At 39.8% G+C, this 19,332-nt stretch overlaps 1 protein-coding gene across 1 annotated transcript; it reads left to right on the top strand.

Annotated features, from left to right (window-relative positions):
- Nucleotides 1-546: 546 nt before the first annotated feature.
- On the top strand, nt 547-14,402 carry tnfsf12 (tumor necrosis factor superfamily member 12). The gene is made up of 7 exons (XM_015391785.1): nt 547-793; nt 903-1,205; nt 6,892-6,970; nt 8,607-8,663; nt 8,817-8,840; nt 8,932-9,059; nt 12,563-14,402. Exons 2-7 carry the CDS (start codon nt 1,032-1,034, stop codon nt 12,821-12,823), a joined length of 723 nt encoding a protein of 240 aa, XP_015247271.1. The 5' UTR covers nt 547-793; nt 903-1,031; the 3' UTR covers nt 12,824-14,402.
- The last annotated feature ends 4,930 nt before the right edge of the window (nt 14,403-19,332 follow it).

Genomic DNA, 19,332 nt, shown 5'->3' with positions numbered 1-19,332 from the left:
GGGAGAAATTACTTTCATTACATTACTCCATATGTAATAGAGTGACTATAGGAGCAGTTTATATAACACAATTTCATACCATATATAATTAGGGGGTCCCTGCCTCATCTCACCATCAGTTTGGGTGTCCTTGGCCTGGAAAACATTGAAGACCCCTGCTCTAGAGTATTTCCTCTGGGGGTCTATGTATAAATGAGCTTAATATTAGTATTTCTCGAAAGGTCTTGAGAGAATACATTAGATTTTGTTGGTATAATATGATAGAAATTGGGACAGTTTCAAGGGGAATGCATGCTTTTGCAAGATAATTAGAAATAGCAACAGGTTTCAGTTTGAAAAGAGTTTATTTAGCTTGTTTATGTATTTGTTATAATAGAGTATCTTCCACTATGCACCTTTACAGCCGCCTGGCGGCCACAAAGGATACTGTTACCCACATGATTGGCACACTTAAAGGTATGCTCCCTTGATGAAAGTGATCTGACAGGCGGCAGGAGCTGCGGTGCGCCTCCTCTGCTTTTTTTTTTTTTTTCTTTACGCGCACCACGCAAATCCCTCCACACCCCCGCAGCAGTGCGTGCTCACTCAGTCTGGCTGTCTGTCTAACAGACTGACCCCCCAGCAAGCGGTTTAAAGGGAACACAAGAGCGCTGAGTCAACGAATTGCAAGCAGAAGGATGCAACAGTTGATGTGTGCATAAATTGCAGAGGTTTTTTTTCTTGCGTTTGGAGACGCTCTGCGCACAGAGGGGATAATGGTTGGAATCCACCAGAGGAAAAGGATCCAATCTTAGTTTGTTGTCTTTTTTTTTTTTTTAAAGAACTAAAATAAAAAAAAAACTAGACATTTGTTCCCCTAAAAGGCAGTGGAAAGAGCAAACGCTCTCTCTCTCTCTCCACAGAAAAGATGGAGCATTTGGACTAAAGCGCATTCGAGTGGATTTCATGCCCTGCTGGGATGGAGTTAATGCGTGAATCTCGGATGGTCTGCGGCGGTGAGTGAGCAATCTGCTGTGCAGAGTGCAGCGAACATGCAGCGGTTTCTGCAGAGGAGGCGAGTGCGCAAGCTGCGGGTCGTCTGGGCTTCCCTGGCCCTGGTGGCTCTGTCTCTGGCCGCCTGCAGCGCGCTCTTCACGGCGTGGACCTGGAGGCAGACGCGGGACCTGTCGCAGTCCTTCCAGATCCTGCAGGATCGACTCGAGCAGGTCGGTGTCACACTTTCTAAAAGTTATGCATGCACCTCTGCACACATATGCACAGCAATCATATCCTGCAGCTTTGACTGACATTACAGGCTTGTGTAAGATCTGCCGTGGCAGCGGTTGTGGGAATCTTTGCGGGGGTGCACCACTGGGTTAAAGCTTTTTAACACTTTCTCTTGGGTATTTTTAGTTTGTTTTTTTGTGTTTATTTTCTCTAATTTGATGATGTAGTATTTTCCAGAGTTGGCCCAAGGTATAAGCAAACCAAGCAGCTGTCTGACAAACAGCAGGGTGTCAAGAAGACCTCCAGTTATCACAATAATCATCTTTGTCTTTACATATGCAACACTTTAGCATAAGGTTCCTTCTCTGCTTTGTCAGTGTTAGACTGATTATGGGAGCTGCAACAGGATTTCTACAAAAAAGTAGGAAAATACCAAAATAGAGAAGATTGATGCCTTGACAACTTTCCAAATTATCCAAACCTCCCCAAATAGGGTAAGGTACAAATGTTTATTGCTAAAAAACAAACAAAAAAAACAACCAGAAAGAGCTGCCTATTAAAAGTGTGGTGTCTGAGTATTTAATGGAAAATGAGCAGGAAGGAAAAGGTGTGGGGAAAGCAACCTGTTCCCAGAGCCGTAGCCAGACATTTTTTATAAGGGTGGCCAGGTGGCCAAAAATGTCAATCTACACTTTTCCAACAGGAAAATGAATGAGCAAAACATCCATATTTACTAAATAAAGACAAACTATACTTTCCTACAGCCTTTGCTAATGAATAGATGCATATTTTTAAATATTCGTGCTTTCAAAATAAAATACATAGTGGATAAAATTCTTTCAGGCTTGAGTTCTGGGGTAAACATCTCTTCCATTATCATTACTTGCCTACTTTTATAAGTATTATTGATATTTAAAGTACTATTATTTACATAAATTGATTATTTACTAAGTTTTTATTACAATTTTTATTTTATTCACAGGGGTGGCCCCCCATCTAGCTCTGCCCCTGCCTGTTCAAAGGATTGCAAATCAAACTTAATGCACCTAAGCCTATATCAGAGAGTTCAGTGGAAGAAAAATGTTTGGTACAAAAAAGATTAAAAAAGAACAAGAGCAACTGCAACTTCATGAGGATTTGTGAACCAAAGTCAATATAAGGGTTTGGAGGAGCTTTGACTGCAGCTGGGGTCAGTATTAGATATAAAGCTTTCAACAAATATAAACCTTTGAAAGTCATGAGTTAGAAATTTAAGAAAATCAGAATCCTATAGTCTGGAGCAACAAAAACTCATTTTTATTTAATGAGATGCACCTGTAAAAAGTGATGCTACTAGCTGTGGAGAGTGATGGGAGATGGAAGGTCCCTAAATTAGATTTCTGTGTGCGAGCCTCGTATCGTCTGTTATTGTGGAATCTCTGCTGATTTTTTTATTTCCTCCTCCTTCCTCCTAACCCCCCACCACCTTGTTTAATCACCCTGGTGCCAGTTACGCTCTAGTTTTATCTCAATTTACTGGAAAGCCTCAAGTATTTGGCACATGAGCGAGATGCCGCCGCTGACACCCTGACTGACTGAGAAGCCTCAGGAACAAAACAGGCTGCAGGAGGAAGAGTGGCAAGTAGGAAATCATCTACATGCATCCAAACACACAGCACAGGGGCTAGCATGGACTGAAGGTTGAGTTACACTTAGAGAGATGAGTGAAAGGTGTATAGATTCCTTGCTTTCTGCTTTTTTTAATGCACATTGCATCACAGTTTGTTTTCGAAACTGAAGCCAAAACTGGAGCTGATGGTAAATTCTTCTGGTTTGGAGCTGAGAGCATTAACAAAACCACTGGATTTCTGATCAGGGGGGGGATTAAACTGACTGTGCAGCATGTTTACTAAACCTGCAGACACACACACACATGTGCACGTACACTCAGATTGGACACGTGGAGTGTTGTTGCTGGAACCCCTTCCCGTGGGGCCCCACGTTCCGTCCGTTTGACCGTTTGCCAACTCCTGATGAGATCCAGCGAGCAAACGTCTGGAGAGTGAAGTGTGGCTCTCTGCCTCCATTTCAACAGTAGCAGTAAATTTAAACACCCACTCCCCCCCCCCCCTTTAGCAAGCAACTTTTCACCATCTCATATGTGCTCCATGAAGGGTCCATCGGGGGCCTCAGTCAAGGATTTTCACATTCTGCTGATTTGAAAATCATTTCTTGCAGACATTAAGGTAGAGAAAACATGCCTTAGGTGTCGCAATCACTCCTTGAGGAAGTGGCCACTCTAAAGTAGGCATGGCAAGGGCCAAGGCTGCCGCTCTTAAAGGGCTAGTTGTTCATTTTTTGGTTAAAAGCTGTCAATATCTTACCTGCACCCAAGAACACTCTTGGCTTCATCTTATAGTACAAATCCAGACTCGAAGGCTCAAGCAGATGGCAGGTACTTTTGTATACAGCAATATAATTCATTGTATTTCAAATAGTTAAACCTTGAAAGCATTTTTTTTTTGTCAGAGCTTTATTGTTTATTGCGATGTAAAAAGGGGCCAAGACCGAAGCAGACTGCAACTATATTAAACAACTTGATTTAAAAACTTTCAAAGTGGTTTATGTGAACTTAAACAAAATAAAAAAAAAAAAAATACAGAATTTTCTTTCTCTTTCTTACAGCTAAATGTTAGTTTTTATTTACTCTATCTATACTTATCTATGTCTATACCTGAATTTGGAAATCTGCGGGTCCCATTTCTAATACCAGAGCTCTGTTTGCTTCAATGTCATCATCATTACTGATGATTTTTTTTAAATATCTCCTCTCTACAAGCTCTACATGATATGCATACATGTACACATGTATATCCCAGAAGGTAACTGAAAAAGTATAAGAACAGAAAAGAAAAAACAGGTTAACAGGACAAATTCCATCCTTAAAAACTGTATAGTTTGAGAAAGACAGACACCAATAATAGGATAAACTTTCCAAATGTTTAAGTTATTGTTTTTAACTTACATTTATTACAGAAATAGACTCAATACATCAGCGCATATGGATCTGGAACAATAGATATTAACTCTAAATTGTTCACCGCCCACATCAAAATCACCAAAATGACTTTGAAATGCCTAAAAAAGCATAGATTAAATCCACTGCTGTTCTTTAACCCTTAAGACGGTCTGATTTGCAGCATTAAGCTTATAGTTGTCATGATTTTATCAAGAGCTCGGACCCACATTCAGAGAAACCAATACAGAGAGATCAGGGAAAAAGTTTAACAGGTTTATTAAGAAGCTTGTGGAGGTTCCAGTGTTGCTCTGAACACTGCTCAACCAGAATTGAAAGGTGAGGGGAAGACATTGTGGTTAGTTCAGGTTCAGTGGGAAAATTGATTCTCGAACTTGAAGAGGAGAAATGGTTGACTCTTTGACTCCAGTCGGTGTGGGGTGTTCCAGTGTTTGTCTCATTCGGTGGAGGGCGGACAGAGTTTACCCACAATGCGGTTGTTTGTAGGAGAACGGAGAAACTGACTGCCACTCAGATTTCCTGCGATACTTGAACGGACTGTGGTGCAGATGAATCCCTTGCTCAGTGTGAAACTCAAACGATCCCTTAGAGGAAAGTGGATCCAAACCTCCAGTTTGAATCCCCAGCTCAGTTTGAGGCTCAGTTGATCCTTTCAGGGAGAGAAGGTCCAAAAGGTCCAGTTTAGAGGGTTACTTCCCAAAACTGGCAAACACTCTGGCGTCGAGGTAGTGGCAGTCAGCAGCTTAAGACCACTCCGTTAATGAGGTACCCTTAGCAGGTGTGCGAGGAGGTGAATCAGGACCAGGTGTTGCCTGGTGGAGGAAGGAAAACAAACACACAAAACACAAACCACACAGACAGGAATCCTAACAATAGTGGCTATAAGAGCCTCCGAATTTGAAGACACCACATATGTCCTGGGGACTGGATGTGACAGTTAAAGGATTAATATATCAGCAATGCATCTCTAATTTATACAATCATGTAACTTATGAAAATAATAACAAATAAGTTTTCAATAAAACAAACAGACCTTAATAAATATTAGGCTTAAAGTTAGGCCGGCTACATCCATACAAAGTTTACTACGGTATCCACACAAAAACAAGACTGAAGTGTAAAGATGAAACCAAACAAAATTACATTTTGATTACAAAAACTTAATTATGACGATGTGCATTTTGATCGTTTGTACTTTCTGTCATTGATTAAAAAAAAAAAAAAAACACAACACATCAGTGTTATTAAAGCTACAGTGTTTAAGAATTTCAGGGATTTACTGACAGACATGTAAAATATTATACGTAAATTTGTAATTTATTATCATCTGCAAACTAAAAGACTCAAGCTTTATATTTCTGTTGCCTTAGAAATTGCTATTTCTAATTAGGTGACTCATTTATACAGGCTGACATCTTTGCGCTATGGCAGCTCAGAGCTGACAAACCTGTGGATGTAGAAATGGCCATTACGCTCAAATGTTGGGAATAAATCCTGCACAGATAAATAAAATACAATTATTAAATGATCTATTTAAACAAACTTCGTCATCACTTGACAAGATAGATGATGTGGACATTGTGGATGCCATTTTGTACCACGATGGTCTCCGTATTCTTAGAGTGGAAGAAGAGCTGGGTAGGGAAGGTTCATGTTACTGCAGTCTGACCATTAGTTGTATCTGAAAATTACACACTATCGCTTTAAATAGTTTATTACTGTTTTTTCAAAACAGTATGTTTTTCTATACTCAGATGCCTAATCCATACTTAAACTGGGTCTGCTTTCTGTGTCCGAATTCAAACCTTAGTTCCTCTGGATGGGAAGATGAAATCTGTCGTGTAAATACAAACAGAAGCAGACAAAACAGAAAAGTGGATGAAATATCAATTCTAGTTTAAATAAACGCTATTTTTATGGAATTTTTGTAATATTTGCTATCAGATAACCCGGTTGAAAGAAAATGTTTTTAATCTTCATTTCTCAGTCTGCGTTTCACTCAGGAAGCTGATTGGTGGTGCAACACCTCCAACATTTATTACCTGTTTCATTAATCGCCAGATTCTGTGCACATAACCAGACAATGGCTGTGTTCGAACGTCTGCCCTAACCCCTCCATCCCTCAATCACTATATAGAGCGGAGACTATATGGCGGACTTTATAGCAAACTCAGTTAAATGACCGTTTGGACTGATGATCGCTACTTTTCTCTCCCCGTTGGTCACGTAAGCATCTTTGCCAGCTTTGTTATCTGTTGCCGCTGTCGGGTAGCAACAGCTTATGGCAACAGTGGGCCGCTGTGACAGAAAATCGCATAATGCTAAGTGAGGAGGGCTCTCCTCGCAAAACGAGCCGGTATATATGTGCCCATCTAGTGACCATGGATGATCACTACTTTTCAAGGTGCATTGTGGGAATTTTCGAGTTCACTACTTTTTCATCCACTAGACGTTCGGACACTCATTTAAAATGGCGTAACCTCTATATAGTGATTTAGGAGGACATTCGGACATCGCCAATTAAAATACGTTGGCCAAAAAACGGCGATAGCGTTTGAGGCCGTTTTTTATTTAAGTCCATTTTGGTTACTTGGTGTTAGCTGATTGAAAGCTTTTAGAAACGAATTGGACGTGGGTTGATTGTGTTATTTTTCGTAATTTTCCAACAGGTCAACACGCAGAGGAAGGCTATCGTTCAGCTGATTCTGGAGAAAAGAGAGCTGCTGCTGGAGCGAGTGAAGCGAGACGGTAATACAAACCTGCCAGAGCTGCTTTCTCTCAACTTCAGCTAACCCCCCCCCACCACCCCAACCGCCTCCTTTCTTCAGACTTGAGCTTTTCAGTTGCTCCGATCACCACAGACAGACACAATACACACATACCAGCCGAACTCTAGTGTTTTTTTAGGAAGAGCATTTAACACAAACGCTGGCCGGCCTCAGCCCACATGCCACTTTAAGTCGGGTACTGCGGGCCGCATGAGCTACCGCTGCTAAAAGTTGACACAGGAAAGCGCAGGCAGCTGGCTTACCCTTGCAGAAATTACAGGTCTGACCAGAGCAGCCTCGAAAGCCCAGAAAACCAGCTGGTCAGAGGAGGGAGGGGGGAGTCTGTCTGCACACTTTTTGTTCGGTATATAAAATAAAAAAAATTATTTTCTCCCTCAGCAAATATCCAACAACAGCTAAGATTTCATTGTGAGAAGTGAGGAGATTTGATGAGCTATCATCGGAGTATTTATAGCATTTGCTTGCATCACCATCATGCCTCCGCTTTTTTTTGTTTCTCTGACCGAAAGTAAACTTTAGGTCAGCTTCATATAAGATCCATCCATCCAAATGTGAGAGAAACAAACATTATTAAAGAGCAGCATGTCTGGCCGGGATGCACTCTATATGTGAGATGCTGCAGAATTACATGGATATCAATGGTGAGAAGAAAAAAAAAAGATGCCTAAACAGCTTTTTCCAGTTTATGGTAACCTGACCGCAGGCGTCCGAATTTTTTGGAAAGACACTGCTGTAATGTTCTCTCCTTGGGACTGACAGCGCAAGTTAGGAACGCCTGGCCACCCTGAGGGCTTTATAGCACTCTCACAAAATCCTAAAATCTACAAGGTTGTCCACCTGAGAGTTAATTTAGTAACAAGGTGTAGGGTTTCTGAATAATGGCGGCATTCAGGTGGGTCGTCTGAAACATAAGCTCGGCGTTCCTCCGTTCTTGCAAACACTCTTCAGGTTGTATCAGTGTTTTAAATCCCCTCAGGCTAAACTAAACGCACAGCAAGAAGCCAGCTTCTCTGCAGCTACGAGGCTGTAGCTGTTCCTCCACTCTGCTCTTAATCTGCTGTTTTGGGTCACAGAGAAGCCAAAGACCTTTTTCAACTCTTTTTCCAGTGCTTCATTTTTCTCATTTAGTCTTCTAGCCCCTCAGCTGCGCCTCTGAATGCCTGTCTTCAATGCGTTCTTATTCAGTTTTCCACTGTCCATCTTGTTTTTATTGCCTCCCTCCCCTTTTCCTCACAGCCCTCCAGACACACAAACCCCATCGCCCTCCATCCTTTTCTCTCTGTTCTCTATCTTCTAGATGACTGCGACCAGCTGGCACTGAGATTAGCCCACACCGGGCCTAAAAAAGGAAAATAAAATAGACATACACTTTGTGACTTTACAATAACAGTTTGAGGAAATATATCGAAGCACGTGAAAGGAAATCCTTGAGGCCATCTGCTAACTGCGTTAAAAACCGGCCAAGATGAATATAAGCGGCAGCGAATGAACCCGCCGTGTTATTAACGTGATGCAGATGGTAGTGATTGTTTTATCAAAAAGAAAAAAAAGGTAATATTCTATGTTTTTTTTTTTACCCGTCTTTGTGTCTGAAGGGGTCTCGACGCGAGGGAAAAATGGCAATGGAAGGAAAGCGGCGTCTCATTTTGAGAGTAAGTGGCTTGGCAGATCCCTTATAATCGTCTCGTGAAGCATCTGCTGAAGTGGTTTTGAATCGAATACCCCTATATGATTGCGCTCGTAAAATCTTAATTGACTTTTTCCCCTTTTTCTGTCTCCATCACTGTCTCCCGACTTTCCATCAGTAACCAAACTCTCCTCCCAACAAGGTAAGATTCGTTAAGAAATAAAGACATTTTCAGGTGTTTTGGTAACAGTCTTTGAAGTTTTTAACAAGGCGTTGACTTGTTTGGTTTTCAGTTGGAGATGGTGGCGTGATAAAAGGCTGGGAGGAGAGGACACTGAATATGAGTAAAGCAGTGAGGTACAACAAGGATGAAGGTACCTTCACTGTGGAGAGAGCAGGGGTCTACTTCCTGTTCTGTCAGGTGGGTTTCAGTAAACCAGGGTTTTTTACAAACAATCTATATATTGCCTTAAAGTTATTATTGTGGTATACTATAGGGATGTTTTAGCAATCTTGAACTAATTACAAAAATTCGCAAAGAAGTAAATATTTGAATAACTGTTTGTCAGGGCTCAGAACAGAGGACCCGGTATTCAGACAGACAGACAGGAAGGAATATTTCAATGAGCATTTATTTAAAAACGACATATCTGAAGTCAGCAGCTAGGGTGTCTATGGCAGGAACCTCTAGTCTTAAAGTTAGGTCCATGCCCAGAGGGGAAGGTGCATTCCAGCCGGACGGCTACCAACATGATGCGGCGAACGCTGCTCAGAGAGTTCCGGAAGCTGAGGCCTTGAAGACAGCAGAACTTGCAAGAGATCAGATCCAAGCAGACGAAGGAAGGCCGGACAATCCAGAGGACGAAGCCAGAGAGGTTCACAGGAGTCCGGGGCAGAAGATCAGAGATCCAAAGAGGTACCGAATGGAAATCCAGGATGGTGTCAGGAAGCAGATCCAGAATCGGAACAGGCAGAATCCAGTAGAAGTTCGCAGACAGGTCAGGCAAACAGATCAGAGCAGGAACAGGCAGGCTCAGAGGTCAAAAGGCAGAAAGGGTCAGGATCATGAAACCAGAACACAATCAGGTTTGCTGGAGAACACCAAAGTCTAAATGAAGAATGGAGCAGGTGACATAGATGAATGGTGATGAGAAAGTGTGCCGAGCCAGGCAGGTGAATGCAATAAACAATCAAGCCAGTCATCAGTGGCACGATCATGACACTGTTATCAGTAGAAAGGGCAGAAAAGCATATTTTTTGACCCAGATTTGAAAAAAATCTCACCAATTCCTTGTTTCTTACTTAAAAACATGTATAACGCCATAACAACCCATCATGTCCAATACACGTTTTTGATGAATTATTAGTTAAAAAAATCAGCTAAATCAGATCAATTTAATTTAATTGTATGGTTTATTTCTTTTTTGCACAATATGATACACTCTTATCTATTGATTCTGATCCTCGTTTGTGAGCATATTTCTTTCCAGTATAGTATCAGCAGTTCTTAGAAGATTTCTTCATATCTTTGACTGTGAAAGCAGCGGCAAATTGTTCCCAAAGTAAAGGACCTTTCAAAGCTTGACGATTTAGACAGCGTTTGCATGACGTATGAAAAATCTAGCAAAAATGCTGGCATAGATTGGATAAGTTATGGGTATGTTTTGTATAAGTTCTTAGCGTGCTAAAGTATGTTGAAGAAACCTGGCACACATCAACATACGGCAAGTACGTATGCAGGTGTATGCTCATACATGTGCCATACGTTACAGGTAAGTTATCTGATCGTTGACGTACGTTAAGTATAAGTTACTCATAAATTGTGGCGTCTAGCTTATCCAAAACCTACGGTATCAGTAACTTCTGTATAACTTATGTATAACTTATCAAGAACTTATCTGCAACGAATATCAACGTATTTGACGTGTTCCAGACGACAGCTGAACGTGTTTCTAACTTACAGCTACTGTATAATGGTGTATTGGTAATGTTTTGTTATAAAATGGGTTTACAGTAGGAAATTGTCAGTTCTCCTCCAGACTTCATCCCCATCAGGAGAAGGTGACGCCCCTCAGCACACTGGCTTGTGCATCATTTCATGGGCATTAAGCTGCCGTGCGTTATGCATAACTTAGGCTGTAATTGAACGTACGCTCTGGACTCGTTATGAATACGCTATATATACGCCCAAAATTGAAGAAATATATACAAAGTTCAGCGTATGCCAGCATTTTAGAAGATTCTGGGACGTCGGCATACGCTGGCTAAATCGGCAAGGTGGGACAGGGCCCTAAGTTAGGGTTGACACAATGGTAGAAAATGTTCTGGGACGGACAACTTCAACTCTTAGACCAATAATTACATTAAAAAAAACCCACAAAAATAAAGAAGGGAACAAGCCGTAGCCTGTTTGTATACAGATACGTTTGTTAATAGTCACATAATGCCCCTTCGCCCAGTTTGTGAAAATAAAAGTACATTTAAACTTTTCCATATTAGATTCAAACTACAAATATCAAACCTCCTACATCTATTTGACAGAAGTTTCTAAGCCGAGCTGCATATTGTCCAAATCTGCAAAATGTCCTCATATATCAGTTGTGCTCAGTGCTGTGATCGCTTCGGCAGAGCAGCTGTGTTTGATGCATCAATGTTCTGGTATATTGACAATAAATTTATCAAAGTGGTTTGACAGCATTGCTGTGAACAATTGCACCTGATTTATAAGTTTAGTGGCTAAGATGCTAATGCTAGCTAAAGTGGTGGAGATGGTGATAAAAAAAGATGAAAAATGGAGTCGTGGTACTTTGGGGAGTTCTATGAATGCAAATAATCAACATCTCAGAAAAATGACTTCATGTCAATAAATCTGCTAAATTAAAGTTGAGAACTAGAGACACAGTAGATACAATCCCAGGAGGTCTTTTAGAAAGATTTAGGCTGGTGTTCAGGCATAAAAACAAAAATCAAAAACAGATAAAAAGTAATGTGCTCTTAAAATGACTTTATTTGTCCCCATTCTAGTAAAGGGGAGTTGATATATGCACTGAAGCCCTGCCAAAAGCAGAAATAGAGCTATTCAGGATTGGTTTTCTGTTTTTAATTAAGCTGTCAGAGCTAAATAAAGAGTTTGATTTAGTGTACAATGGTGTTTTATTATCAAAAACATGTCTTTATGTCATTTGTCCATGGTCATGATGATAGGACAATATACAAAAAACAATATCTATAAAAATGATTCCAAAAAGCATTAGAATCCTTGCAGTGGTGTCAAAAGTACACACATTTGTTACTTAAGTAGAAGTATAGATACTGCAGTTTAAAAACACTCTGGTAAAAGTTGAAGTATCAACTTGACCTCTTTACTCAAGTAAAAGTGAAAAAGTATGTGCTTCAAAAACAACTTAAAGTGTAAAAGTATAAAGTAACCTTTAAAAAACAGCCAGATGCCACTATATTAATTGAAAGCTACATTTTTTGACTATTTTGAAATATTCTTTGAGATAGGGCAAGGATGCGGGAAGTCTTGTTGGTATCCATCTCCCGATACGCTCTCACCTGTGTCCGACCTTTCAGACATTTCAACATCTTTTTCTGAATCCTACATTGTAGCATGGCATAGACAATTCAGTTTGAAGAACACCTGCTTGCTTCTGATGATTTAGCTAACCAATGAGTGTTTGCGTTATATGACTCATCCAATTATACTAGTTTTCACTAGATGTGGATGGAGCCAATGATCTGCATTGGATGGCACATGTGAAAATGTAATGAGTAGAAGTCAGAAGTAGGAAGAAAAATAAGTAATGGAGTAAAGTATCGATACCTAAAAAGTGTACTTAAGTACTTGACACCTCTGAATCCTTGAAACGTGTTTTATTTGAAATCCTAAAATGTTTTGATTAATATCCCCCTCCCTCCCAGGTATTGTTCAATGAACAGCAGTCTCAGTATGTAAAGCTGGACGTTGTGACCAACGGCCCCCGGCCCCAGAAGCTGCAGTGCATGGAGGGCTATGGGACCACCCCGTCGGCGGGGCCACACTCCTTCCACTTCGTGAAGCCCTGCCAGGTGTCCGGCCTCCTGCGCCTCGAGAAAGGCACAGAACTCCAGGCCATGACGGGCCCGTCCTTCAGTCTCCACCCAGTGGCCAATCATGTCTTTAGCATCTTTAAAGTCAACTGAAGACCGCCGATGCAAACTACACCAATCCAGCAGGACCTACTGCAGAACTTTGCGTTAAAAAGATGGATGTTATAAGGGCTTTTTATCTACAAGGCCAAACAAAAGGCTACTGCTTTTTCCAAGTAATTCAACATATGCTCATCTGAGAGACAAAGCTCACATTTGTGGAAGCTGTAGTGGATTTTTTTTTCTGGACTGCAGCCCGTTTTGGAATTCAGTTTTGGACGAAAACCAAGACCTACAGTGAACATAAAAAAAAAACCTTGATGAACTTCTGCCCAGAGAACAGATGTGATTGAAGCTGTTCTTTGGATTAAAGGGCTCCACAGTATAGGAAAACTCCTTGGTGGTCCACGGTGGCCCCTGTATAATGTAATAAAGTGTGCCTGCACTCTCTTCAGTAAAAGACAGTTGAGATGTGCACCTTCCACATCTGCAATTGTCAGAACTCTATAAACGCTCTCTGTCGTTGGCATTGACTCTAAAAAAAAAACGCTGCCTTTGTGCGAGTGTGAATGAAACCTGATGACTCCAACACTTTGTGCTGATTTTATGTTGATACCAATGAAAGGCACCTGTGTGAATTTACACTTTTCTATAGATATTTTGTATATAAGTCACATATTTTACAGAGGTATTGAGATGCCGAAAATACGTGGGGGGGGCAGTTTTAAATAATGTGGATGTGAATTTCTTCTCTTTTTTTATGGAGAAATTGTGTATAGTTTAAAAGGCAAGGTTCAGTTTATTGCAAGCAAAGCATAAAACTGTAAATTCAGCTTTTAGCTTTTTTATTTTTTTTTATTTTAGGGTGTTCCTCTTCTGTTTGATGATGCAATGGCTGTTACTCAAACACTTCTGGTAGTGTTTTATTACTCAAATCTTTGATACTACTATGCAACGGGAAATAACGTTTGGGTTATGTCTTTCCTACTTAAAGCATTGCTAGTTCCATACAGGGTCCTAAAATTTAGCCGTCAGAATATCAAGATTTTCTAACAAATAAAAACCTTTTATTTTGTTATTTTATATTTGTTTTTTTAACATTTTTCAAATTAAATGCACTAGCATACAATGGAGTGCTCTCACAGGCTACCGTAGTTGGACACGATTGCACTTTTTTTAAGCTTAATAGTAATAATCATCTTTATATCTGTATTTCAGTTTAACACTCCAGTTGTTTCTTTTTTTTACTTCACAGGCTCCTCCCACAAATGTTTCTCCTATGACTGGCTAATTAATATCAGTTTATCTTTACTTAGTATCCAGTAGGTTGTTAGTTACACATTAGATTTAGATACATTAAATAATTTAAAGCACAGACATTTATATAAATCAGCTATCAAATCATATTTTCCTTTCTTTTAGTTTTCTTTGAACATGCTAACTCAAAATCATAACCATCAGTATGACAATCTTGTTTTTTTTTTTTGCCCAGGGAGGTCCACCACATGCTATGAGGAGAATAAATGATGTGCTCTTAAGCTTAGTCTGAATATAGTAAATAGGTAAGGATTCTTAAGCCAAAGCAGTTGTGCGTCTGCATCCATACATGCTGCTCAGATAGTGCTGGCAGTAAGAAGCTGGAATGCTTCCTATTAATTATTCATTTAGCATAGGGACCTATCGATTCGCTGTGTAGCTAATTGCTGAACCTATATGGATTCCCTTCGCGAGGCAGGACATACAAGCACAATCCACCTAATGGAATTTAACTTTAAGTACGTATTAGTTTAGGTATACTCTGTGTGATTCATGCTTTGAGTTTCACAATAGAGTTCCTCTTTCGTGTATCTTGCTGTTTTTTGTGTTTGTTTTCTGAAGGCTGCAGTCCTAATTTGACTAGCATAATTCATGTGCATTTCTGCTTGATAACAGCATGATAACATTCAAAAGCTAAAGGCTGTCCAGATTTGGCACAGCAGTCCTACGTTTGCTGTATTCACATTTAGCCTCTTTAGCCAATATTGAGGTGAATTGCCATAAGTGCTGTATGAATAGCGCTAGCAGTAAGGAAGGAGGTAGGAAAGGGAGCCTGGATGCTTCCTACTGTATCTTAGGCTACTTTCACAGTGTAGGTCTTGATGCTCAATTCCGATTTTTTTTTGTAAAATCCGATTTTTTTTTGCGTTGCTGTTCACGTTTCCAAATATATGCGACTTGTATGTGATCTCCTGTGTGAACTGCAGTCACACAATGCAAGTCTCCTGCATGCGCATTAGAGGACGCAGTAACTTCACAGGCCAGCGTGCCGTGAGTTTTGGGAAGTAAACATGGATGGTTGTGCCGTAGAGCCTCTAGCGATCTTTCCCAACCATAAAAACACAATCTTTTCAAGATGTTTAAACATAAATACTGCTCTCCGCATCATCGTCCGCCACGTTGTTGTTTTTCTTCCTGCTTCTTCGTTGCAAGACTAGAATAGTGAACTTTGTCGGGTTTTAATGGCGTTCAGGTCGGATGAATGCGACCTGGCTGTTCAGACACAGGTCGCATTTGAAAAGATCAGATTCGTAGCGGATTCAGGACCACATAGCCAAGTGCCTGGGTCGCATTAGAAAAAATCAGATCGGTGTTGTTCAGACAGCCATGAAAAGATCAGCTACAGGTCGCATATGGGCCAAAAAATCGGATTTGGGTCACTTCAGGCTGCAATGTGAACGTAGCCATAGTTCTTTTAACAGACGAAACTTGCAATATTCCTATCTGTAGCTCTGGAGCTATAGATAGCATCGTGCGATTACATACTTCAGTTGGGCTCCTTTCATTCTGCACAGTTAGCCTAGAGGCTAGCCTTGGTCCGTGTAGCCTCTCTACAGCCTGTCTACCTGCCGCCTCCAAAGTACTGCTGTCCTCTTCCTAGCCAACTGTAGCCTCTCCCCTGCACTCAGGGCTTTATTATCGGATGTTCAGTTGTGCTCACTGGATCCTCTGGAGTTAGCCTCTATCGCTTGCCTATGTCAGCTGTAGCGTCTCCCCTCCCTGATGCTGTTTCTCTAGTGACTTGGAGCTAATTTTTTATCATATGCGTCCTTAAGTTTAGGTAGAAGTTAGAAGGTGTGTACCTCTGTTGTTGCTAAGGAAATTATTACCCCTACTAAGATGGCAGCGATTGTGGGTAGGTCCGCATTCGGATGTGTGACGTCACCGCAATGCTATCTATGAAATCCCACAATCCTTTGCGTGTCATGACATATAAGCCCAGCCCACCTAATGTAAATAACAATAAACATTATTCACGTGTGTTGCATGCCATGTGCAAATGAACACACCTTTTGTAACAGATGGATTCAGCCATTCACTACATTTGTATACTGCCATTTTGTATAAGTGCCATCTGTTGCATAAAGACATCTGGAAGGCTAAAGGCTGTCTCCGGATTCGGATCAGCAGTACAGCGTTCCTTTTCCTACACACGTTAGTGTTCTTAGTGCTGGCCCCAAGAAATTTGAAGGAACAGGAGCCAAGAAAACCAGAAAGGAGCTTTGATTTGCTGTATTCTGATTGAGCCCCGGTCTTTTATGGCTTATTAACATGCGTACACAATGGGAATGGGTCACATGGCATACACAGTGTAAACACTCTTATGAAGCTACTGTTGCACATCGTAGGAAAAGGATGACGCTGAAGTTCATCTCTGCTTCACAGCTTTTGACTGAAAGCAAGTCACATTGTTATTTTGGTGCTTTTAGAGAAACTGAATGATGCTAAGTAAGGCTTGTCAATGCTTCAGCTCTTCATTAGAATCTGATTCATCACTAGAACCCTTAATGACCAAGCGGTACCTATTTGTTTTTTAATTCAAGCTTAATCAAACACGTATTTCTGTCCCATTTGGCATATTTGATTTTACCTCTATATACACTTGACTTATACTTTTATGTAATTAAATATTTATCTTGTTTTGCAACATTCAAAGCGTTACACATGCAGATTAATGTATTTTTCTGGATGGTAGTGGTGAAAATACATTTAGGCAAATATAAGTTTTGCAATAAGACCCTTATCCTTAAGGTGGATTGTCTGAAGTCTATAGATAAACTGCTTCGAACAGTGTTTATCTTGGTTTTCTTTATCATGCATGTGTTGGACCTTTAGGTGTTAGCAGACTATCTCTGTTTCAAAGTAAATTTCATCAGTTTAAAATGTTTAAACCCTTAAACATGTCAGAACCCTTTTTAAGATCATCCCACACCGAGCAGAAATCTGACTTAATCCGTTTCAAAATGAAAGGTTGGCACAAGCTTGTGATTGAAACAAGTAAAAGAGTATTTTTTAAATAATTTTTAAACTTGTGATATTGGTTTAATTAAAAATATGAGTTTGTTTCAAATGTGTGGGAACCATCAGCTAGTGGGGGCTTACAAGGCACCATTCATGTAACAATTGCCAGTGGCTTAGAACAGAAAATGACAGATTTTTGTCCTTTATCCCATTGTTGCATTAACTTTTTGTAAATTAACTTATGAAAAAGAACTTTTGGATTTAAATTCTGTTTTTGTGGTTTTTATAAAAAAAAAATGACAGCTTTGGAATTCTTCCATTATTGAACCAAGATTATCTAAACATCTTTCTGACCTAACCAAAATGCGTCTGTCCCTTTAAAAAAAATCTCTTCGTAAATGAAACTTCCTCCTGTGTCTCCTATGCTGCGGCTTTGTGTATTATTCCCTGTTATATTTCAGGGTGTATTTCTAGCAGTGGGATTCAGCACTCCCACTCTTGTTTATAAGAAGTTTTTGTGGCCGGACCGCATTGGTTTCTCCTCAGCACTTTACGACAGCGATTGTTGTGTTCCTAATTGGACTCAAACATTGATGTTTTCAAATGTAAATCTTTTTAAATTTGGATATTAAATCCCATGTACTTCCTCTTCACTTTTATCTTCACTCCCTTTTATGTCTGTGCAACACCCCACAAACTCTCACCATTCATGTAGAAATCATATTTCCCTGTCAGTATTCATCATAAAACACACATACACATTCAACACACCCACAGAAATGGTGATCTAAATTTTCACTTCCTGCATCTGAATCTGAACCACATAATTGAGGAAAAACATGCCTTGTCCCTTCCCCATCACCACACGCACACAGTTTAGTACACATCTCTGCCCAGAATCCATTTTTTAAAACATTTTTTCCCCTTTTTTATCATAACCCTGAAAGCCTTGTGAAAAGATTAGTAAAATAAATGATGGCTGCATGCCCTGCCTGAGCTCATTCCTTGTGAATGTTGAATAAATATTTCTCCTTTTTTATTTCTGTATCATTTATTTTCTTGAGCGATAATAGGAAAATAAAAGCTACTGGAGTGATTTTGATTATTTCAGAGGGATTCCACCTAAAGACCTTAGTTTAACAAGATAAAAATACTTTTCTTTTAATTGTCAAGGACAAAATTACAAATTGAGAAACTTAAAAAAATAAGGCCATGATAAAGTAACACATAATTTTAGTGTTTCTATTCTATTGAATTAAAAAAAGAAATGTGGTGTTGTTGCGCAACTCTTAATCCTTTATAGAAGCACATTTTGCTTGAGTGCCACCTTTAGCATTATTTGTTCAGTGTATCAACACATATCTTTTTACTCTGTAAAATCTACCCATAGCGTCCTGGAGAAGTCCAAACCGATTATATTATGAGGAAATATCTTATCACATCTCTGTCTAATTGATCCTTCAGATTTTCTATTCAATTCAGTGTATTTATATAGCGCCAATTCACAACACATGTCATCTGAAGGTACTTTATAGTTCACCAGATCCCTCACACTAAGCATGCTTGTAGTGAAAGTGGAGAGGAAAAACTCCCTTATAACAGGAAGAAACATCCAGCAGAACCAGGCTCAGTGTGAGCGGCCATCTGCCGAGGCCGACTGGGGTTCAAGGAGACAGAAGCAGATATACAAAAAGCAGCTGCAAAAGGTGGCCCTGTCCAGGAAACACACAGCCAGGGAGACGAGCTCCCATGTCAGAGGATGAAGAGAGCACATCAAGCCAGTCACAGTCAGAGAAACAGGACTACACTGGATGATTTGTCAAATTTAGACCTCTGGTTACGCCAATACAAAATTCAAAATTTTTAGTTATTCTTATGAATATTTATAGATCTCAAGTTACTGGATAATGTTTTTTTAGCTTAAAGTTGTATCAAAACCACTAATTTTACTGTACAATCTTAATATGAACCCTTAGTGCCATTGCAAATCTTAAAAAAATATCACTGCTAAATGGAAATGTTTAGTAAGAAGTCCACTACAACGTTTTTTTTTTTAATTATTTACATAGGAAATCTTTTTTGGTCTGTAGGCTTTTAACAATAATGTTAAATAAGTATTTCCAAACAGGACAATTTTAAAGAAATTTACAACAGAAAACTATAAGTAACAAATTAAAATAGGCTTAAAATGAGCAGTTTCTGTTACATTAGCGTTTTCCTAATGGGGCACCTGTGAAAAACACTGTCAGCTACTTTAAGACAGTCTTTAGCTCCAATAAATATTG

The sequence above is a fragment of the Cyprinodon variegatus genome, unplaced genomic scaffold (assembly GCF_000732505.1).
Source record: "Cyprinodon variegatus isolate N-32 unplaced genomic scaffold, C_variegatus-1.0 Scaffold559, whole genome shotgun sequence".
NCBI classification, from domain to species: domain Eukaryota; kingdom Metazoa; phylum Chordata; class Actinopteri; order Cyprinodontiformes; family Cyprinodontidae; genus Cyprinodon; species Cyprinodon variegatus.
The sequence above is the reverse complement of the archived record's forward strand: the minus strand, read 5'-3'. Positions and strand labels throughout refer to the sequence as shown.

Coding starts and splice junctions, on each gene's coding strand:
- tnfsf12 (XM_015391785.1), top strand. CDS start 1,032: ATGCAGCGGTTTCTGCAGAGGAGGCGAGTGCGCAAGCTGCGGGTCGTC. Junction 6,971..8,606: donor GGAGCGAGTGAAGCGAGACG/GTAATACAAACC, acceptor TTGTGTCTGAAG/GGGTCTCGACGCGAGGGAAA. Junction 8,664..8,816: donor AGCGGCGTCTCATTTTGAGA/GTAAGTGGCTTG, acceptor ACTTTCCATCAG/TAACCAAACTCTCCTCCCAA.